The sequence below is a fragment of the Nelumbo lutea genome, chromosome 4 (genome assembly GCF_056320005.1).
Source record: "Nelumbo lutea isolate HS-2025 chromosome 4, American lotus-T2T, whole genome shotgun sequence".
NCBI classification, from domain to species: domain Eukaryota; kingdom Viridiplantae; phylum Streptophyta; class Magnoliopsida; order Proteales; family Nelumbonaceae; genus Nelumbo; species Nelumbo lutea.
The window spans coordinates 2,118,782-2,142,711 of NC_142687.1; the positions used below are offsets into that span (position 1 = coordinate 2,118,782).

Below are 23,930 nucleotides of genomic sequence, written 5' to 3' on the forward strand. Positions count from 1 at the left end.
TTTTCTCTTCCTCTCCAAGTTTTTGGCTGAACTTGCTATGTTCATATTCACAGTCATCAGAGACATAAATTTGAACCTAAAGCACACAAGTGTCTTCCTAGGATATGCCTCCACACAGAAGGGATATTGCTGTTTTGATCCAGTTCGTGGCACTCGCTTTGTGTCCAAGGATGTCACATTTGCAGAGTCCTTCCCATTCTCTGGTACTTCTCCTAAGGGGGGGAGGCATTCAAAGTGAGTTATTTGCTATGAACAGAGGAGACTGGTTTAGGGTTGATCAAAACAGTCCCAAAAAAATAACCATTGAGAAAAAGGAACATTAAGATCTGATAGTCGAGAAATCTAGGAAGAAAATCACAGAGAAACCTGCTCTCAATGAGTTGACCCAACCCAGAAAACGATATATATATATATATATATATATATATATATATTAAAAGGACAAAACTGTCCTTACAAAGATAAAATACAATAAAGTACAATGCTGACCAGTGTACACACCACACTAATATACAATAGAATACAAAAAGACAACTACCCTCCTCTCTACACACTTCATGAGCAGATCTCCCAGGTATGATAAAGAGGAGTTGTGGTCTAAAGAATCAAAGAACATAACAAAAACAGGTTCAAACAGACTCACCTATTCCATGCAAGGGCTTCTAATCACAGCAACATGAAACCTAAGTCTTACAAAGCCCAAAAAAGTACCTTTGTAGGGCTGGGCTGCAAATTTCATAAGGAAGAACATTATTGAGACTTCAATACTGCATAGAAACTGAGGAAACCATTTCTTATGGTTTTAGTAAAGTCATTTGAATCCAAGCCAGCCAATTTCACAGAAAAATCACATCTTGGACCCAACACTCCAAAACATCAAAACAATATTTTCCTCAAATTTTCAAAAAAGAGTACACGAATATTATAAATGATTCAAACACAGTTGAAACTTACATGAAAATTCTTCAAAATCATGCTTGACTAGGATCTAGGGTTTTCTCCACCAATGGGTATAGCCAATTGTATGCCTATCAACATCAACAGCCAACTATTTCCCTCCTGATTAACAATTGACTAAAATACTGTTACCATAAAGATGATAATGTAAGATCTCAACACTCTCCTCACCCTAATTCATGTAAATAAATTCATCCCAGGACATCTTGCAACGAGCCAAGAGGAAAATGTCAGTGTCTCTATGCGATGGTTGTACAGAGGATCTGATGTTTACTCTTTCTTACTGATATAATTCAGTAGTGATTTTTCATAGAATTGGTTTTGTAAGTTTTTTTTTTTTATTTTCCAGCTCATCCATATTACTGTTTTTGGTAGAAAGATTCATTCACATTACCATAACATGATTTCAGCAATGCCTCCATTTCCTTTAGAACATTTAGCAAGCCTAATCATCAGATAAAATCTCACTGCTGTTCCCGGATTTTTTTTTATGATGCGGATAATTAGGATCAATAAGGCCTGCACTATGCCATTTGACATGTGGATTTTGCTTGCAGTTGCCTCGTTATATACTAGATACTCATTTGAATACATTAACAAGCCGAATGAAGAAAGTCTCGTTAGACTTTTCTCCTCTGGTAAGTTCAATCCTATTTTCAAAAATTTATTACTTAGGTAGTCACAAACTTTTGAGTACTATTTTGAACTTGTAACCAAATAAATCCTTTTTTTCACCAATTGTGACTGGACATTGTAGATTACCCCTGTATGTTTGATGTAGAAACCACCGATGTGGTCCCCACCTCTTTCTATTGTACTCGTATACAACTACTATGTGGTCCCCACCTCTTTCTATTGTACTCGTATAAAACTACTAGTTATTTAAGTGTCAATCCACAATTAGTTGTTAGTCTTTTATTAGGATTTTAATTTTGCCATGTAAGCAGTCTTATCCTTACTTCAGAATTAATATAAATAGAAAGAGGGGGGCGGCAGATTAAGCATCCTCTTCTTTTCTGAAATCCTTCCTTCGAAATCTTCTTCTCTTCTTTCCTCTTTCTCCTCTCATCCTCTTAATTTCCTGTTGATTATACACCACAGCTTGGGTTGTTAGTAGTCTCATACGACTACATGGTATCAAAGCCAACCTAGGAAATCTTATGATAGTCTGACATGGCCGGCTGCATAAGAATTTCCTAGGGTTGGAAAATTTCCAGCAAAAAGGATCATCGGCTGAGTCTTGGAGATTGTTGGTGAAGCATCAGAGGATGACCAGCAATCAGGAAAAGTCAGAAGGAAGAACCCTCAAGATTAGGGTTCAAACTTGTTTTTGAAGGTTGCGGCCAGAAAGTCAAAAGGAAGAACCCTCAAGATTAGGGTTCAGACTTATCTTTGAAGTTTGCGGCCAGAGTTTTGCTGAAGTAAGTCAATCTTTTTTATTAAAAGGATTACCTTTTCTGGTTATTTCAAAGGTTCGATTGAAAGTTTTTTCCTCCTGAACTGTTCTTGATACATTAAAATTGTTTTTTCGTTACTTTAAGAGGTGCGGCTGAAATGGTTGTGTTCTTGGCTTGTTTCTTGACCTTTGACTGGTTCTAGGTTCAAGATTCTAGTTTCTTGACTGTCACCAATTCTAGGGCTGCAATTAGTTTCAGCCTTGCACTCTTAGCCATGCACTCTAAGTTGTACTTGAAAGGTTATCTTTTTGGGTGGATTGCCGACCTAGAAGGATAAAGTAGGTTCGGCTGATAGCAAATTCTGGGTATAATTACCCAGTCTCAGTGATACAAAAGGCATTTGTTAATCTTTTCTTGACAAGGAATGTAGTTTAAGAGCCAAGGGGAAAACTATTTAGGGGCTGGTGGTGTTGGTACCATACCTGAGAACAGTTTTCAGATTACCACTGTAAAATTTGATGGGTCAAACTACCTAGAGTGGGCCCAATCAGCCATGATGGCTATTGGGGGTAGAGGAAAGCTTAGTTATTTACTAGGAGATGTCAAGGAACCAGCCAAGGAGGACCAAATATATACCAAATGGGTTCAGGAGAACTATTTGGTTATGACATGGCTGTGTAACTCTATGCAACCACATATCAGCCGAAATTATTTATGGGCAAAAAGCAGCTAAAGAAATTTGGGATATCATGAAAGAAACCTACTCCCAACCCCTTAATGTTGCTAGGGCCTATGAGCTAAAATGTAAGGTGAATAACCTTAAGCAAGGAGAGAAGCCAGTCTCGGTTTATTTTTCCACCTTGAAATCCTTGTGGCTTGAGATTGATCACTTAGAAACAATTGAGTGGGAAAGCCAGAAGGATGCACAGACCTACAGAAAGCAGGTTGAAACCAATAGAGTATTTGAGTTTCTAGCTAGTCTAAATTCTAAGTATGACATTCTGAGACAACAGCTTCTAACAAGAGACAGTGTGACTCTATCACAAACTTACTCTCTAGTGCACAGTGAAGAAAATAGAAGGAAAGTTATGTTACAGCATTCGCCACTTGAATCAGCCTTGGCAGCAACTAAACCCAAGTTTGGGGGGATAAGGAGAGAGATATGAAGAAGGAAGACAAGAATGACATAATATGTGAAAATTGCAAGAAACCTAAGCATACCAAAGAAACATGTTGGAAGATCCCGCAAAACTCAGGAACAAAAAGGGGAATGCTAATATAGTTGTTACTACTAATGGTGCAACCTCATCAGGCACAAGAGCAGCACCACTAGACACTCTAGCTGCTGTCCGAGCTGCCTTGACTCAGTTGGAAAAGGAGGTTGGTAATTCAGCATCATCATCTTAGCTAGTCACAACATCAGCTCCTCCCACCTCAGCATTTGCTCATTCAGGTACACGGGCCTCTTCTTATCATGCTTCAAGTCCAGGTAACACTAAACATTGTTGGGTAATAAACTCAGGTGCATCTGATCATATGACTGGTTTGCCTTCACTATTTACTACCTATCACTTATCCTCTGGTAAAGACAAGGTGTCTATTGCTGATGGATCACTTGTTCCCATTTCTGGCAAGGGAGACATCAAGTTGTCTAGTGACATTTCTCTGTCTTATGTTCTGCATGTTCCTAAACTTAGCACCAATTTACTTTTAGTTAGCAGCATTACTAAAAACCATAATTGCTCAGTAACCTTTTTTCCTGATCAATGTGTTTTTTAGGATTTGGAGACAAGGAAGGTGATTGGGACTGGCCGTGAGACAAATGGAATCTATCTGCTTGGAGGAAGTTCACAGTGGGACGATAGTGAAGTTAGAGGGTCTTTTGTTTCTCAGTCATGCTTTGGCATAACCGATTGGGTCATTTATCCTTTAGGTCTTTAAAAAGCTTGTTTCCTAGTTTATTTGAATCTATCCAGATGCCCAGTTTAAAGTGTGAAAGTTGTGAGCTTGCAAAGCATTGTAGAACAACCTACTCATTAAGTAATAAGAGTAGTAGTGTTCATTTTGACATTGTGCATACTGATGTTTGGGGACCATATCACATCACTGCTATGGGGGGTACAGATACTTCTTGTTGTTTGTTGATGACTACACCCGGTTTTCTTGGGTCTACTTGATGCGTTCTCGAGATGAGGTCCCTACCCTAACCCAGACCTTTCATCAGATGATTTTAACCCAGTTTGGGATAAAAATCAAAATTTTTAGATTCAATAATGCGAGAGAATACTTTAAAACATCACTAGCCTCTTATTTTCTTAACTATGGGATTATCCATCAGAGTAGCTGCCCTCATACCCCTCAGCAGAATGGGGTGGCTAAGAGAAGGAATAGGCACATATTGGAAGTAGCTAAAAGTATCATATTCAACTCCAATATGCCTATACATTTCTGGGGAGATGCCATCTCACAGCTGTGTATCTCATCAATCGTATTCCTTCACGGGTTCTTGACATGAAACCCCCATTCAATCTTTTATATCCTGATAAAGAGTTGTTTTCTATCCCTCTTAAAACCTTTGGTTGTACCTGTTTCGTGCAAACTCTTGGCCCTCACTGTTCCAAATTTGACCCTAAAGCCTCAAAATGTATTTTCCTTGGTTACGCACCAACTCAAAAGGGATACTGCTACTACGAACCTGCTTCAAGAAAAAGATTTGTATCCATGGATGTTACTTTCTTTGAGGATGTACCTTATTACTCTAGGGTTTCTTCTCAGGGGGAGAGTAGTACGGTTGGGGTTAACACATCAGAAGTCCCTTTACCTGTTCCATTGAGTGAAGAGGGGTGTAATGGGGAGGGTTGTCAAAAATGTCGGGATTTGAGAGTTTATCACAGACGATGGAGGCAAGTTGATTTCGGTCATCAGCAGTCCAGGCCAGCCCCAATTCCTTCTGAAGATCTAGATCCAGGTACTACATCTCTTCCATCTCCCATTACAGATGAGCCTTCTACTGTTGAGCCTTCTCCATCTTTTGAGCCCTCACTTCCATTTAATGACCTTGACCTACCCATTGCAGTCCGTAAAGGCAAACACCATTGCACCTCATCCACGACCCACTATATCTCACAATTCTTGTCCTATGATCACCTGTCTCCCTCTTACAAGTCCTTTCTTACATCCATTGTTGATATTCCCATTCCCAAAACATTACAGGAAGCTCTGACCATTCTTGAGTGGAAAGATGCAATGAAGGTAGAAATGGATGCCCTTCTGAGAAACAATACATAGGAGCTAGTTGATCAACCCAAAGGGAAGAAACCAGTTGGATGTAGATGGGTGTTTACTGTGAAACATAATGTTGATGGTTCCATTGAAAGGTATAAGGCCTGGTTAGTTGCAAAGGGATTTACTCAGACTTATGGTATCGATTACTTGGAAACTTTTGCACTAGTAGAAAAAATGACCACTACTAGAGTGTTATTATCTCTTGCAGCCAGTTACTCTTGACCCTTGTTCCAAATGGATGTTAAAAATGCCTTCCTCAATGGAGACTTGCAAGAAGAAGTGTACATGCAGTTACCTTCTGATTTTTATAGTACAGAGAGAGGTAAAAAGGTTTGTCAGTTGAATAAAGCTTTGTATGGACTAAAACAGTCCCCCAAAGCTTGGTTTGATAAATTCAGACAAGCCCTTGAAATGTTTGGCTATGTGCAGGCTCAATCAGATCACACTTTGTTTATTAAGAAAGTGAATACTTCCTTGACTCTACTTGCTGTATATGTGGATGACATTGTAGTAACAGGGAGTCATAACAGCGAAATTGAGTCTCTTAAGAAACTTCTCCATCAAGAATTTGAGGTAAAGGACCTAGGAGAGCTACGATATTTCTTGGGTATTGAGGTAGCTCGGTCCAAGCATGGAATCTTTGTTTCTCAAAGGAAGTATGTCCTTGATTTGTTAGAAGAAACAAAAAAGTTGGGTGTTAAGCCAGCTGATACACCTATTGAATAGAATCACAAGATTAGTGCAGAAGGTGGAGAGCCTCTTGAAGATAAAGTTATGTTCCAAAGATTAGTTGGTAAACTACTATATCTTTGTTTTACATGACCAATTATCAACTATGCAGTCAGTGTTGTTAGTCAGTATATGCACTCTCCCAGAACTACCCACCTACTTGTTGTTGAGAGGATATTGGCATATTTAAAGAGGTGTCCAGGCAGAGGTGTACTATTTAAGGATAATAATCACATGAAGATAGAAGTTTACACAGATGCAGATTGGGCCAGTTGTGTTGATGATAGAAGGTCTACCTCTAGATATTGTGCCTTTGTAGGAGGTAACCTTGTTTCTTGGAGGAGTAAGAAACAAAATGTTGTTTCTCGTTCCAGTGCTGAAGCTGAATATCGGTCCATGGCAAATGGTGTGGCTGAAATACTACAGTTGAAATCACTGTTTGATGAATTGGGTATTACCTATGAGAAACCTCTAATGTTGTACTGTGATAATCAGGCTGCTATTAATATATAGCTCATAACCCGGTACAACATGACAGAACCAAGCACATTGAAGTCGATCGACATTATATTAGGGAAAGGGTTGCATCTCAAGAAGTCTGTCTTCCATATATTAGCTCCAACATGCAACTTGCTAATCTTCTAACCAAGGCGGTTTCAAAGAAGAAGTTAGAAGCAGATCTATGCAAGTTGGGAATGACAAACATTTATTCCCCACTTGAGGGGGAGTGTAGAAACCACTGATGTGGTCCCCACCTCTTTCTATTGTACTCGTACACAACTAGTTATTTAAGTGTCAGTCCACAATTAGTTGTTAGTCTTTTATTAGGACTTTAATTGTTGTTTTTTATTAGGATTTTAATTTTGCCATGTAAGCAGTCTTATCCTTCAGAATTAATATAAATAGAAAGAGGGGGGCGGCAGATTAAGCATCCTCTTCTTTTCTGAAATCCTTCCTTCGAAATCTTCTTCTCTTCTTTTCTCTTTCTCCTCTCATTCTCTCATCTCATCCTCTTAATTTCCTGTTGATTATACACCACAGCTTGGGCTGTTAGTAGTCTCATACGACTACATTTGATAAGAATGCTAGGTTTAACAATATGCCGACTTGGTTTGACTAATTTTATCTTGTTAAGAAATTTGCAATTTCAAATCCTTTTAGGACATTTTTGTATGAGTATCAACAAGGCACTGTTCAGTTTTTTATCAATTTTGTTATCCTAGTTCTTTCCTTTTTTCTTTAAAAAAAAAGGTATTTTCTTACAATAAATCATAGTTAGATGCAGAAACAGTTCTTACTCATTTTTTCTTTTTGATCAGTAAACATGTATTTTATTTAAATTTCAGATTGTAAACAGTTTATACAACTTGGTGTGGGACTGATGATACCTTTGATCGCTCTTTTCTATCCCTCATTACAGTGTGGCCCAAAATAATTGCTGTCTCAATGCCCTTCATTTTGCTAGACAATCAGCTAGCCCATTTGCACTCCTTCAGACCCATTTAAATTCAGCCTCAACCTCCTTTGCAATCTTCTCCACTTCCCTAATCACATGTTTAAACGTCCACAGGGTATGGCTGCCGTTTGCTGCCCAGGCATATTGAGTCCCCTTCCACTTCAATATGCCTGTATCCTAGCTGCTTGGCTAGCTCAACAGTTCTTACTCAAATTTCACATGCACAAAAACACATAACATAATTTTCAAGGCACCAAAGCAAGGCTAGGTGACAGGAGGGAGCCTTCTCACCTAATCGTCTAGTTTTTCATCAATTTTCTATCATAGTTTTTTCTTTCATTTAAAAAATAGGTATTTCTTACAATAAATCATAGTTAGGCAATAGGGAGCACCTTGCCACTTAGTCACCTAGGTGTTGCCTAAGTAATGGATTTTTTTTCTTAAAATAAAAACCATGTATCCTAGGGGTAATTATCCATAATCGTCATAAAAAATAAAAAAGAAAAAAGAAAAAGATTAAAGTTCACACTAGAACATAGAAAATCAGCATATTCATGAGAAGAAAAAGAAGAAAGAAAAATATTAAAAAAACTATATAGGGGATGAGCCCCTGATTTTGGATAAAATAAAAAATTTTTCCATGCTTATAAATCCAGGTCTTGAAGTCCTCAAGGGTTCATGATAGCATATACCAACATGTGTGTTGATTGAACCTTATAAAGAAGAAAATAATGTCGATTTTATTACCATAATCTCAAAAAATAAAGAATATAAAAATATTTCATAGCGCCATTTACAATATAACTAGGCACTTAAGTGAGGTGACCCTCCATGGGTGTCTTGTGGCCTAAGTATGACCTCGACAACTATGACACATAAGTTGTATTATTTGATCATCAAGAACTATTAAATTTAATTAAGATGTTCAAGCTAGGGGAAAATTAAGGCAGCCAACCTTAATATATTTATATACTTTTGTTAAACTCCAAAATTTACTCCTGGTGGAGGGGTGCCCACCATAAATTTATGAATATCAATAAAAGCCTATGAAGGGGATGTAAATACCTTACCCTTTCTATGAAAGTTATACAAAGGGACTATCATCACAATAAAATCTATGATAGTCCTTAAATCAACACCAGTGCAACAATGGAAAACATTATTTTCATCTAATATAAGGTATACTGGTCCATTCTGCTTTGAGAGTATCCCTAACCCAAACTGGTAGATTATGGACATCATGGAACACCCTGTCTGTTGATCACATGCCACATTTTCCAAACAACCAACCACATTGTTAAATCCCATTGAAATAGCAAATTCTAGCCCATTCAAGACAGCTCTAATATGAAGAGAAACACAAGAGAACCTTTTGATTTATATCTCTAAAGCAACCTCCTCCACCACTATTGTCCCTGTTCTCCATAGTGGCACCATCCACATTCAACATAATTTCATTTCAGTTGGGAGGTATCCAGTACACCAACTTCATCCATGTGTTTTTGCACTTAAGGCCAAATGCATTGAGTTGGGCTCTATCTTTGTTGGAAAATTCACCACATGTATCAAGAGACAAAGCAATATCTATAGCCTGTCTGCGTATGATATAAATAACCTTTAGTAGATGTGGAAAACTCGCCCCCCCCCCCCCCATTTTCCTTCTATTTCGTTCCTTCCATATTTCCCAAATTATAAAGTTGGGAAGAAATCCAATGGTAAACTCCAATATATTTTTCTTAATTGAGTAGCTTCTTGCCATCTCCTAACAGCTTGGACAGTGGATTCATTCTGCACATGGGAATCCAAAATATTTACCAAAAGTAGCCTCAAATTCTACTGGCCAACACACCATTTATAAACAGATGATCCATACTTTCAATCGAAGGACGTTTACTGCATATGCATTTTGAGGCCATATGAACCCCAAGTTTTTGAACATTTGTGTCCACCTGTGTTTTGCATTTAACAATCCTCCACATCCCAAAGATCTTAGTTGGGACCCATATATTCCATATCCACTTCCAACCCTCCATACCTGCCCTTCTGTTTCAAGTACAATTTCAAGCATTCTTTATGTCCAACCAACCCTTATAAGATGGGTACTGGTGTGACTCAACCTAAGCTCTTCAAATTGTATAATGTCCAACCAACCCATGTTGCTGGACCAGTATCTAGTGTTTTTTCAAATGTCTACATGCTTCTCCCTGAATTACACTAAAGTGACCTGTGAATTTTTTCCAATCATGTATATGAAATTAGCTGCTGTTTTTCAGGCTATAGGACTTGGTACATTCCTTAGGCAGTTTCATCCTAGTTATTTGATTCAGTATGCTCAGGTATATATTCTGCCTTTACGCAAACACTGTTGTTGGCCTTTCTTTCTATAATAGAAAACAATGAATAAAGTAGATTTGTATTATATGCAGTACATAGGCCAGTATGTACGAATAACAGCAGAAGATGCTTTTGGGGTGACAAATGAATCTCAGAAACGATCCACTGAGTCAACACAGGAGGTATGTGTCTTTATCTTTATTACTGCATAAAATAATCTATGATGGCATCATATGTAGGAAATTTCAATTTGCTGTTGTGCTAATGATTTTTTTTTTTTTTTTTGAAGGCCAACTTAAGTTGAAGTGGGTCTTTAAAATATTCCAAATTTGGCAGGCAAAAATACTCAAAAAAAATACCAGAATTTTATGAGCTCTGTCAACAAGCAAACTTTCATTTATTAGAGAACATTCTATTTATGTAGATGGGAAGTGACAAACTTCCTGATACCCTTTTCTGGAGCATTGTCAAAATACATTGATAAAGCATGTATTTATCAAAAAAAAAATACATTGATAAAGCATGCTGTTAGTCCTTTGTGTGGTTTGCAATTTTGATCTCAATGGACCTTTCACCATGCAGAGATGGGGAAATTTGGGGATATTTTGCTAATTTCGCTAAGATATTTGGAAAGTTTTAAAAAAAAAATCTGAGAAGTTTTCTAAAATCATGGAATTAGTTAATAAACCTGTAGAGATAATGGGCCTTAGTTTCTTTATTTTTCTTTAAGTTATGTTTATGACTTGTCTTAGTATGTGGGCCTTAGTTATGGGCCTGTTTTTTATTTTTTTATTGTTTTTATTGCTGTCTTTAGTTATGGACGCCCTACTAAGGGCGCTCATGTAATTGTCCTTATTTTTTACAACAAAAGAATAAAAGAGATCATTGGGGGCTGAAGAGAGGTTGGAACTGTCTCTTCTTCCTTCCATTTCTCCTTTACTTTTCTCTCTCCCATCTTCTTCTCTTCTGTTCTTTTCTTTTCTTTATTTCAGATTATTGCAGGTGGGATCTACAACTAAACCTTCAAGGAATCATTTGAAGTATAATTGCACATCTAAGTCTCAAAATACCATTGCAAACGGATGTATAAATCAAATAAGAGAAGATTAAGAGACTTAAATAGTTGTCTTTCTCTCTATCTCCCTTCAACTCTTTTAGTGATCTTCCCTTCATTATGTATGCCATTTTGGATTTTCTCTTTTTGTTACCATATGTTTTAATTAGATTGGAATCCCCTTTGGTAGTTGTGTCTTTTATCTTCTTCTTTTGAATTATAGTGGCTTATTAATTGAATCATATCAAAATAGCAAGTCAATCATTCAATCACCAAATCCCTATTTGTTCTTTTAGGAAAAAGCTAAAGAAAACATGATGGTTTTAATGAAAATTTGGAAATTTTCTAATTATGTTCTAAAATTTTATACCTCAAATATATAGTCTATCAATAAAATCTGAAATATTGTTAAAACATCATATTGGAGATATTAGGACCAAAAAGATTCTTGGATGATTTTGTATCACCACCTAGCAAAATGAGGAAATTTCACCAAATCTTGCTGCTATTGTGAACCATGACTTGGTCTGTTATTTACTGTGGCTGAGCTGTTAGAGAAATTTATGTGGCAAGAAAAGGGACTTAGCCATACTTTATGTAGGAGTTTCTATTTGAAGGTATTGATGTCAAAAAATATGCTACTTGGACTTTTAAATCCCTTAATACATGTGCTGTTAGTGGGATGTAGAAAACAATATTTTAAAATGCGGAGGCGTGGAGTGAGGTGTTCCACTACTTAGAGAGGCATAAGGCATAGTTCAGAATGTAAGAGGTGTAAGCCTCCCGAACCATGGTTGTCAAGGCGATGCCTAGGCAACAAGGCGCCCTTGGAGGCTCGCCTCGCCCAGTCACCAAGCAGTTTTGCATACTGTGCAATAAAATACTATTATATTGTTATTTTTTAGATTATAATTATCAATAGACATTATTAAAGAAAAATATTCATTTGTGTTTATAAACTAATTTCTTTTTATTATTTTCTTATTTGTTAGGGTTTAATCAACACAAACATTGCTAACTTCTTCTTCTTCTTCTTATAACAAAAATAGGGGTTCAGCCCCTATATTTTTTGAATTTTCTTTCCTTTCTTCTTTTTCTTCTTAAGAAATATGTTGATTTTTCTAGACTTAAACATGAAGTTCATAATTTTCTTAGTTATTAAAGAAAGTTGGTTATGGAACCTAGGGAACTACCCTAGGATATGTAATTTTTACTTAAAAAAGTCCACCTAGGCAACAAGGCACCCCCTTGTCACCTAGCCTCACCTTGGCACCTTGAAAACTATGTCCCAAACACAAGGAGGCGTAAGCCTCCTTAAGAGGAGGGGGGATGATGAGGAAGAAGAGGAAGAAAATTCTCATTTTTCTTTATTTTAATAAAAATCTTTTACATTAAGAAAAATGAAGATGCATAGCACTAGTTTAAAAGGGGGGGCTGGGGGGCCAAGGGGTCCAAGTGCTTAGCCCCTGGCCCACTTTTTTCCCTTTATCTTCCCTTTCCTTTTTTCTCTTTTTTTCTTTCTTTTTTCCTTTTTTTTTTTTTTGGTCTTTTTACATGAAGTGTGCATGAGGCGCATGAAGCATACGCCTCTAGCACGTCTCATAAAAAAAAACGTATGAGGCATACACCTCAGAGGTGTCAGCGCCTCTGGCATATGCCTCAGGGCATTTTGGGGGCACATCCAAGCGTATGCCTCCCACACCTTTTAAAACACTGGTAGAAAATATTTTGAAGATACATCTCCATTGTCTAGATTTTGTTTTTGTTCCATATGCATTTCATATCCCAAATATAAGCATATCTTGAATCACAATATAAGGTTGACCTGGAATGTTCCAAAACTGAACCTCCAATGCATCTCTTGTCAACTTTCAGATATTGAAATCAGCATTTTGGCTTATGTATTTTTGCAACCATATGGAGCTTCCAAAAGATATATTAGATGAATGCATTCCGCCTGGTTTGTTGGCTGCTCTTCAAGTTTGATTAAGCAGAATTTGGTGTAGAGAATCATGGTATCTATCATTTGAATGGAATTCTTTACCTTGTGGCTCTACAGTGGAAATAAAAAGATAGAAAACCTGTGATTTCATTGGAAGGTATGTACTATATCTGTTTATCTCTTTACAAGTGCTTTAGTAGTCAAAATATATAGCCGCAAAGCAAATCTAATGGCCAAATGGAAATGAGTGTCACGCAAGACAGATATCTCTTTGGCCAAAATCCAAACTAAAAAAATGCCAAGAAAATGATTTTAAGGTTTTAATAATTTTTTCAACCAGTCAATGCAGCACTTTTCAAGCTATGCCTCCTGGTTATTTTTTATTGAGGCAATTATTTTTTAATGGAGGAGAGATGTTTTTTGTTTTCTTTTTCTTTGCCTTATTCTTTATTCCAAGGTGGAAAATATACCTGGAGTTCAACTATATAACTGATTTTACATTTGCCAAAAAGTCTGTAACTGAATTTTTGTTATTTAGTTCAAGAAAGAAAACATGGAATAACATGATAATTTGAAATAAATGTGTGTTTCCTCCCCAAGTATCTAAGATCATCTTATCCAAAATTCAAACTGTCTATTCAATGGCTTGGAAGTAGGGGTGCAGCTCTGGAGGGTTGGGTTGGATTAAAGGTCAACCCAGTCCCAACCGTATGGTGCAAACCTTGAAATAAATGTGTTTTTCCTTCTTAAGTATCTAATATCATCTTAGCCAAAATTCAAACTGTCTATTCAATGGCTTGGAAGTAGGGGTGCAACTCTGGAGGGTTGGGTTGGATTAAAGGTCAACCCAGTCCCAACTGTGTAGGTGCATACCTTGGGCTTAGCCCTGACCCAACCCAAGGTTATGCGTAAGTTTATCAACCCACATCCAACACAACCTGGGTTGGGCTCAGGCTCAGGCCGGGTTAGTTGGGCATGGGTGGTTTGGTCAGGTTTGGAAGAATTTATGTATATATTTTACATAGTCATCTTTAATTGGGCTTTATGGCCCAATTTACGAGTAGAATTGATTGAAAATATGTTCAATGCACATAAGTCATACTTTATACATATATAGATGTATACATAATTAGAAATAAAAAAGATATTTTATGCAAATGCAATACACTTATGTATGTACTGTTTTTGAGCAGGATTGGATTGGGCTCGGGCTACTTGAGGCCTCAACCCAAGTTTAGGTGAAGCCCGAGTTTTCTGTCCCAAGCCCAGCCCACAGCCCGAAAATTTAGGGACCAACCTGTGCAAAAACTCAGGTTGGGTTGGGCTCGGGTTGGACCCACCCAAGTTTCACCCCGAATTGGAAGAGTTCTCACATGGGAATCTACTCAAGTAAGGCTCTTGATAGAGATGAATGGTAAAACAAGATTCAGATGGAAGGGCCAAATATAGTAGGATAGAATAGACGTACAAGTACACACCGGGGAAAAATTAAAAGTCAAAAGTCCTTTTTTTTCATATATTTGTTTTGGGGAAAAATCTATGGTAAGTGCACCTTGTGTAACATGAACGAATGAAAAATAAATTGTTCATGTAATGTCTTTATAATCAATTGAAATTTTGATTGTGTAAAAATATTTGAAATGCACCATGGTTGGATCCTTGTTTTGGCCTCAAGGTTACAAGTTTATCATATTTTTTTAATAGGTTACCATGTAATTGGTACCTTGCCTCATAGATATATCGCCTAACACAAGGTTTTAAAAACCGACCCAGAAGCGGAACCGTTCTAGCTATCGATTTCTAGGTCAACGGTTTGATTGTCTGGGCCGAACGGTTTGGATGGTTTGCATATTAGGGCAACTATTTTATACAATTTTTTGAATCGTCATTCACCCAGACGGCCGGACCGTTCGGCCCAGAAGCCGTCCAAGCAACCGGTTCTGTTTCACCCCTAACTCATTCATGGGTCAAAAACCGTTGACTTGGTCAGAAAACTGTTGACCCAGATAGTCGAACCATCGACTCGTTTGACCCAGACAGCGATTCTAACCCAGGAACTCTCTTCTTTGTCAGAAAGCATACAAACTCATATTTGAGTCCATGTCTCAGTTGTCTCAGATCTGAGTTCGTGTCTCAGATTTGAGGAAGAAGAAGAGAGAGAGAAGTAGAAGAAGAAGAGATCTGAGAACTCAGATCTGTGTATATTGCCGCCGCCTCGCCATCATTGTCGTTGTTGCTATTATCGTCGTCGGTGAGCGTCGAATAACCCTCCTCTTCCTTCTTCTTCCCTCCTCCTTCCCTCCTTCCTTTTTTCTCTTCTTTTCTTTTTTCCTTTTTCCTTTCTTTCTCAGCCGACAGCATCTCCTCTCCTTTCTCAAATCTCATAACTCATAAAATAGTTGCCCTTGTAGAGAGTGAAATCTAGCTGTAGGGCTATTTTTGTATATATCTCTCTTGTACATTAAGGGTGGATTCATCCTTTTACAACTTAATATAAACATTTCTTTTAGGGTGTCGATTGATAAAATGTGTCACACCCACCATTCGACTGTGTTGTCTCTCTCTCTTTCTCTTCCTCAATTTTTCGATCCGACTCTGACATGGTACCATAGAAGGTCACGATCTGATCTGCAAGTGACTACTTCCTCACCTCTTTCTTATCTGTTATCTAGAGTACTCCCCAATAGTATTTGGGAGGCTCTTGAGTGTTCTTGAATCCGATTTTTGAAGCTGCATTCAATCAGAACTCGATAGACTATTCTTGGACTGTTGCGCCACCATATTCTTCTTTTGGATTGGATCTCCCTCTAGAAGCATCGGATCAGGTTGAAACTTTAGATCTAGTGTCACCCAAGGCAGATCTTTTGTTTCCAATTGGCTTGGTTTGAATCGGATTTGGTCTAGAAGGGTTTTGAGCCACTTCAGAGTTCGGCAGACCCTTACAGTTTCCTTTTCTAGACATTGACTGAAAGGTACTTCATTATTCTATTGTTTTGAATACTTCTATCTGTGATTTTTCTTGCTCTTGTGATTCAATGGCATCAGAAAGAATGAAAATTCTCCCCATCAGGTTTAATGGTACGAACTATGCACTCTGGGAATTCAATTTCCAATTTCATGTGGAGGCGAAAGGTCTCTAGGGATATTTGTATGGATCAGTAGTTAAACCTGATGATTCAGACATCAAGGGTCTTAATAAGTGAAGAATTGATAATGCAAAAATTGCATCATAGATCTGAGGATTCGTTGAAATTGACATTGCAATTCCTATGAGAGGATACAGGATTGCTTGTGAAATGTATGAGTACCTCGAGAGAGTATATCAGCAATCAAACACATCAAAACAGTACCAGATAGAGGTTGACATCTTCTCCTATTATCAAGGAGAAAGAAATGTCCAAGAGTACTATGCTGGGTTTATTAGCCTTTGGACTGAATATGAGCTTGTTCACATCGGGAATGATCCTTTAGAATGTTGTGTGAAATATATGAAGGAACATTTTGATAGAAGAAAGATTATGCATTTCCTAATGCATTTCATACTTGAATCCGAAGTTGTTAAATCTAATATCTTGAGCCAATGAACAATTCCTGACTTGGATACTATTCTTGGAGAAATTTTGAGGGCCAAAACCAGATTTGCCACACAGACTACTCTGGATGAAAGGAATGAGTCTAACATTGATATTATCTTTCTAGAAACAAAACCGAAAGGGAAGGACTTTTTTTAAAATACGGTGCTATGAATGTAAGGAGTTTGAGCATGTTGTTTCTCACTACAAGAAAAAGAATACATGCATCTACTATAAGCAGGTTGGTCATATTATCACTGAATGCCCCACTCGGCCTCAGAAAAGCAATGGATCAAATCAGAAGAAAGGAAGCTACAAGGCTTATCAAACGGGTGTAGATGGATTAGATGCAGCATCCTCCATTACTTCTGTGACTGGACAAAATGACACCTCAGGTAGCATGTCTGAATAACGAATTCGACAACTCATGTCCTTTGTTATCTTTTCGGCTTTCTCTTCTATGGACCTATTTGGTAAGTCTCTTACCTATTGTCCCTCACTGAACCATCTATGATACATTGACTCGGGAGCCTCTAACCATATGATAGGGGCCACTCTTAGTCAATGTCCTAAACCCCATCTCCCCAATAAACACATTGTTACTGCTAATGGTGAGAAATTAGATATAGTTGGATGTAATGATTTATGTTTATCTACTTTTAAGTCATCTCCATTTCATTTGTCCAAAACCTTATTTGTACCTAAGTTTACCACCAATTTAATTTCTGTTGGCCAACTTGTAGAGGAAGGTAACAATGTCTCATTTACTTTTGATGGTTGTTTGATAAAAGACCAGCAAACTGGGAGGTGAAGGGGAAGGGGCATAGACTAGAAAGACTCTTTGCTCTAGAATTTGAGAAGAATAAAACTGTGTCCGCTTCTACTTCATATTTGATTTCTACTACTTATAGTTTTGAATCTGTTAATTGTAATAAAGATTGGCAGTTGTGGCATAAATGATTGGGCCATTCTTTTTATAAGAAACTTGATTAGTTGTTTTTCTTTGGTAGTTTACCCGTTTCTAATGTTTCTCTTAAAAATGTGAATAAAGATTGCATCACTTGTGGCTTATTTAAGAGTTATATTTTGTCTTTTCCTTCTCATTCTGAACATGCAACAGTCCATTTTTATTTAATACATATTGATGTTTGGTCATCTCCAGTTGTCTCACGGATGGGTTTTAAATATTTTGTAGCATTTATTGATGACTGCACTCGTTTCACTTGGGCCTATTTTCTTCAAAATGAATCTGAAGTGTACTCCATATTTCAGCACTTTCACACCTATGTTGCTACTCAGTTTGATGTCCGAATTTGTGTGCTACAATCGGATTCAAGGGGAGAGTATATTGATGGGAATTTTCAAACTACTTAAAACAAAATGAGGTTGCAGAAAGAAAAGATGGGCATATCTTGAGTGTAGCCAGAACTCTTCCACAGGTCCCACGTACCCTCTTGGTTTTGGGTGGAGACAATCAGCACTACTTTGTATCTCATAAATTGTCTTCCATCATTAGTTTTGAATAACTCCTCTCATTTTCAATCCCTCTTCCACAAATCCCCAAACCTATCCATGCTCAGAGTATTCGGATGTGCTTGTTTTGTCTACATTCCACCCCATGAACGCACAAAGTTAATTATACAAGTAGCTTTGTACACCTTTATGGGGTATAGCTCTAAACATAAAGGGTATCTTTGCTATGACCCTTTGGTTTGTCGTCTTCGAATTTCTCATAATATAGTTTTTCTTAAAAGTGTCATTTTTTGAACATATTGTGAAGTTCCCAACTCCTTTCGTTTCCTTGCTGCATAGTTTTGATTCTACAGGTACCTCGAATACTCCATTGTCACTTCCGCAACAACTTCAGACCTACTTCAGGAAGCAACAACCTTCTTCAGTCTCCATCCCCCATGCTCTGCCTCCAGTTGTTGATTCGGACACTCTAGTTGCCTCAGTAAGTGTTCAATACCTTCCCTCTGAACCTATTGCTCCTACTTTACGCTGTTCCTCTAGAATTTCTCATCCACCTAAACGTTATGGTTATTCACCAGACCATAGCTCATTTTTTGCCATTTTATCTACCACAGACATTCCTAGATCTTATTAATAGGCTGTAACAGAATTATACTGGAAAGATGCAATGGATTCTGAGATTCCAGCTCTTCTAGAAAATAACACCTGGGATTTGGTCAAAGCTCCACCTGAAACATCTCTCATAGGAAGTCAATGGGTATATTCTATGAAACTAAAATCTAAAGGATGCCCAAACAGATAAAAAGCTAGGCTTGTTGCATAGGGTTACAAATAGGAATATGGGATAAACTATGAGGAGACATCTGCTCTTGTAGCTAAGATGACCATTGTACGAATTTTTATGGTTGTGTCTGTAGTCAAATAGTAGACAAATCATCAGATGGATGTCAAGAATGCTTTTCTCCACGGGGAATTGAAATAGACTGTTTACATGAAGCCTCCTTCGGGATATTGTACAAATCCGCAACTTATTTGTCGTCTAGAGAAGTCACTTTATGGCCTGAAGCAAAGCTCCTAGGGCCTGGTTTGAGAAGTTTGGATCTGTCATCACTGATGTTGGCTTTATTCAGAGTTTTTCTCATTACTCATTGTTCACCCTAAGGCGAAAGCAAGGAGTAACGATATTGCTCCTTTATGTTAATGATATACTCATTATAGGGGATGACATATAAGGAATTTCTAGGCTACAACAATTATTCAATGAATCCTTCAAGATAAAGGACTTGGGGCCGTTGACATATTTCTTGGGCCTTGAAGTGAGCAGAAATTCTCAAGGCTTGTTAATCAACAGAAGTAAGCGACTGATCTCCTCTAAACTAGAAAATCTTAGTGATTCTAAGATTGTGGACACTCCACTAGAACTAAACCTAAAACTCAGCAAAGAAGATGGGTCTCCTCTTGAAGGTCCTACCCTTTATCGTCAGCTAGTGGGTAGTTTAATTTATCTCACCATGACTCGGCCAGACATATCTTATGCAGTTCAGATAGTAAGTCAGTTTGTGTCTTCTCCGAGACAACCACATTTATCTGCAGTTCATCGGATTATAAGATATGTACGAGGCACACTGTCACATGTGATATTCTTCTCCTCATCATCTCCCATTCATCTTATGGCCTATGCGGATGCTGATTGGGCTAGATGACCTGACACCCAATGGTCCACAACTAGCTAGCGTGTCTTCCTAGGCAACTCCCTTATCTCATGGAAGTGTAAGAAACAAACTACTGTGTCCAAATCTTCCACTAAAGCTAAATACAGGGCTATGTCTTCCGTGTGTAGTGAGATCATATGGCTCCGTACTCTTCTATTTGAAATATTAAATGAGCCACCATTACCTGTTCCTATTTATGTAGACAACATTAGTGCAATCAAAATTGCATCCAGCCCCGTCTTCCATGAGTACACTAAACACATAGAAGTTGATTGTCACTTCATTCGCAATCTCCTTCTTGAGGGTACCATGTCTCTTCCTCATGTCTCTTCTGGGCTCCGACTGACAGACTTGTTAACTAAAGCAATGACATGGGCTCAGCATCAATTTCTCATGGACAAATTAATGCTTATTCCTAGGCATCAGTTTGAGGGGGTGTAGAGATAGTGAAATCTAGTCGTATGGCTATTTTTGTACTTTTATTTTCTATATATATCTCTCTATATTATTAAGGGTAGATATGTTCTTTTACAACTTCATATAAATATTTCTTTTAGGGTGTCGACTGATACAAGGTGTCACACCCACCATTCAGCTGTGTTGTCTCTCTCTCTTTTTCTTTCTCAATTTTTCGATCTGACTCTGACAGCCCTAATATGCAAACCGTCTGAACCGTTCGACTCGGACAATCGAACTGTTGACTCGGAAACCAGTAGCTAGAATAGTTCCGTTTTCATGTCAGTTTTTAAAACCTTGATTTTATGAGTTATGAGATTTGAGAAAGGAGAGGAGATGCTATCGGCTGAGAATGAAAAAAAGAAAGAAAAGAAACAAAGAAAGGAGAAAGGAAAAAAGAAAAGAAGAGAAAAAAAAAAGTAAGGAGGGAAGAAGAAGGAAGAGGAGGGTGGTTCAACGCTCACCGGCGACGATAATAGCGACGGCGACGGCAACATACACATATCTAAGTTCTCATATCTGAGATCTGAATTCTCAGATCTTCTTCTTCTCTCTCTCTTCTTCTTCCTCAAATCCGAGACACGAACTCAAATCTGAGTTCGTATGTTTTCTGATGAAGAGAATTCTTGGTTCAAAACCGTTGTTTGGGTCAAATGAGTCGACGGTTTGACTATCCAGGTCAGCGGTTTTCTGACCAAGTCAACGGTTTTTTACCCATGAATGGATTAGGGGTGAAACAAAACTGATTGTTTGGATGATTTCTAGGTAGAACGGTCCAACCATCTGAGTCAACAACGGTTTAAAAAACGCGTGACCGTATCATAATTATTTTAACCAATCATTCAGATGGTACCGAAAAGGTATGGTTACGTAAAAAGATCGATAACCAATTAATTGATCAGTGCTAATCATTTAACTGGTATTCGATTATATATAAATTCACGTGGGTTTTCTGATTGACTAAAGGTTTTCAGGTACATAACTTTCTAGCACAGTAGAAATTGCTTTTATTATTTGGAGCAAGGATTATAGTTAAACGCAATGACTGTTCAGCTGGATGTGTAACCAATAATAATGTCTCCATGCCAGTAATAAAATACATAGGATTCGTACCTTTCATATTGGAGCCATGAATTTACTACTAACAAGGAATCTTATGTCCTTATCATTGATTCCACAGTCTGCAGCTATCGCATCCAGTTAATTTGAGTATATATAATTTATTTATAGCTTTATCCCTTCTATATGAGATCGTTAATATCCTTCATTTATATTTGTACTAATATGGAAGTGTGATTAGCTCCTCGAGGCTTTTGGACTTTATTATGAATAATACCCCTCTTTGAATTTGGTCTCTCTCTATTGTGAGGATGAAAATTGTGATTTGAATACTACTATTAAGTTCATTCTATTTTTTCTCATTAAATCCTATTTTTAAGGTATTTCATATTTAAGTTCTACCGTTTGAGTCAAAATAGGCCAATCCATGAAGTTATATTTAAATACTAAAAATTTTAAGATGAAAACTTTGTTACACTTTTAACATTATATATTTATCATACTAAATAAAAATAAGTATGATAATTAAGTATTTTTATTAATAAAGGAAATGAAACACAAAAATTAAAACCAACCCAAAAAATAAACAATTTTCTTATCTTAGTAGTGTGTCAATAGTTTAACTATTCAGGTTAAATGGGTAAATCTATATTGTCATAATTAAATAATAGACATTTTGAAAAATAGAACAAAAAATACAAAAAAAAAAGTAAATAAATTTTGTAGAAAATGTTTGAACACTTTTCTAATATTATATATTAATCATATTAAACAAAAAATAAGTGTAAAAAATAAGATATGGTTATACTAATAATGGAAATAGAATACAAAATCTAAAGTTGATCCTAAGTCAATATGGTTTTTTCTATCCCAAGTGGTGGGTCAATTGTTCGATAGGTCAAATGGGAGAACTCATGATGTCATAACTAAATAATAAAAATTAAAAAAAAATAGATAGCAATACAATAAGTTGCAAAAAGAAGCATAGAAATTTTGTAGAAAAATATGGGAGCATTTCTAAAACTATAAATTCATTTTATTAAAAAATGATAAGCAAAATTATATTTTAGTGAAGAGATGGAATACAAAAATTAAGGAAAAAAATAATCTTACGACCCTACTAATTGGATTGAATTGATCTATGGTCCAATTATCTCCACGATAATGGTTTTCTACATGCAAGCAATTTAATGGTAAATGGACCAAAAATCCTAATTAGGTGATGGGTCAATCTGTTTATTCAACTATAGGATAAAAAAAATGTTGTTAAAAATCAAGTGTTTAAAAAAAATATATCTTAACAAATGAAAATTATTGTTATTAATCATGGAAATGTTTCATCCATGGCTTGTTGATCTGGTAAAATAAGTTAATGATTCAATAAATAAGGTCATCTAATTCTTGACCAAATTAATGATTTTATTAAAAAATAATTTGAGGTGAAATATACCCACGTCTACCCACAACACACTACCTCTGTGCATTGGAAACTACTTCCCATGCATAATACTATGTGGGAAGATGATATGTGAAGGGATAGGATATCCATCACATGGACGCCCAAATCTTGCGGAATGGACTGGGTGAATTTCAAAAAATTTCTCTCATCTTTGTAGGGAATCGAATTTCCTATTTTAGAAAAACATATTTTTCAATAATCAATCTTGAACCATTAACCAAACCAGATCTAAGTGGTTCCTGGGCCAAGCCACCTTGTAACACCTAGGGACTGTGGGCAGATGCAAGATTAGCCCATCAGGTATTATCCTCAATGGTCTTACACTTAACCTCTCGGCCCATAATGACCACACACTGCCCGACAAGAGAGGACATCTCCCTCGACTGCAAGGAACAGTGTTGCACTCTCTGCTTATATGGATCTTGGGAATTAAAACCTTTTGCAAATCATTTCGAAACCATAATATATATATTTTTATATCTCATATAAAATATATTTTGCAAAACAAATCTCAACGTTTGAAACCGGCTGCCGGTAGTCTTGGTTTTCATCAGAGAGAGTGCATCCCCGATCATTACCTTTGTCCGACAAATGGGTTAATCCTGTCATTATGATCACCAACTCAGATGAATTCTCAGACTGTCCTAACATACCTAGGTTTTGACCCCTACTAAGGATCTCATTAATTGGTATATCAAAGACAACACAATCCAACACCTAGTGTAGTATCATAATCGAGTCTAGGGGTTGGGTGTAACTTTTCAGTTTTGCCCATCAATCTCCAAGGTCCAGTGCAATACTGGAAATCTGGTCCAGTTCATAGATTCAATTAATCCTACACTGTATGTGCCTAGGGTCTCACCCTGACAGTTGAGACAAGCCACCCCAACCGACTTGGTGGCACCACAGTGTCAGCCTTGTCAGGATAGGTCTCCCCAGACCGATCTACTGGCTGTGAACATTCTAAACTAACACGAGTTTCATTAAGTGTCCAGTTTAAGGGTATTACACAGAAACATACCAAGGGAACATGAATCAAATATGC

General features: G+C 37.1%; 1 protein-coding gene across 16 annotated transcripts in view; it reads left to right on the forward strand.

Annotated features, from left to right (window-relative positions):
* The window catches only part of LOC148853344 (uncharacterized), a 122,565-nt gene extending 107,779 nt beyond the window's left edge, over window positions 1–14,786 (forward strand). For 6 of the 16 annotated variants that reach the window (XR_016112760.1, XR_016112765.1, XR_016112755.1 and 3 more), the window contains 5 exons: window positions 1,515–1,595; window positions 10,098–10,160; window positions 10,251–10,340; window positions 13,088–13,311; window positions 14,348–14,786. Coding sequence is in view for 4 of the 16 variants with exons in the window: in XM_088983663.1 (XP_088839789.1) it covers window positions 1,515–1,595; window positions 10,098–10,160; window positions 10,251–10,340; window positions 13,088–13,198 (345 nt within the window). In the remaining 12 variants the exon portion in view is untranslated. Of the gene's footprint in view, window positions 1–1,514; window positions 1,596–10,097; window positions 10,161–10,250; window positions 10,341–10,447; window positions 10,574–13,087; window positions 13,361–14,347 lie in introns of those variants that run through there. The other 10 variants (XR_016112764.1, XR_016112763.1, XM_088983663.1 and 7 more) reach the window with 8 other exon arrangements.
* Window positions 14,787–23,930: the final 9,144 nt, after the last annotated feature.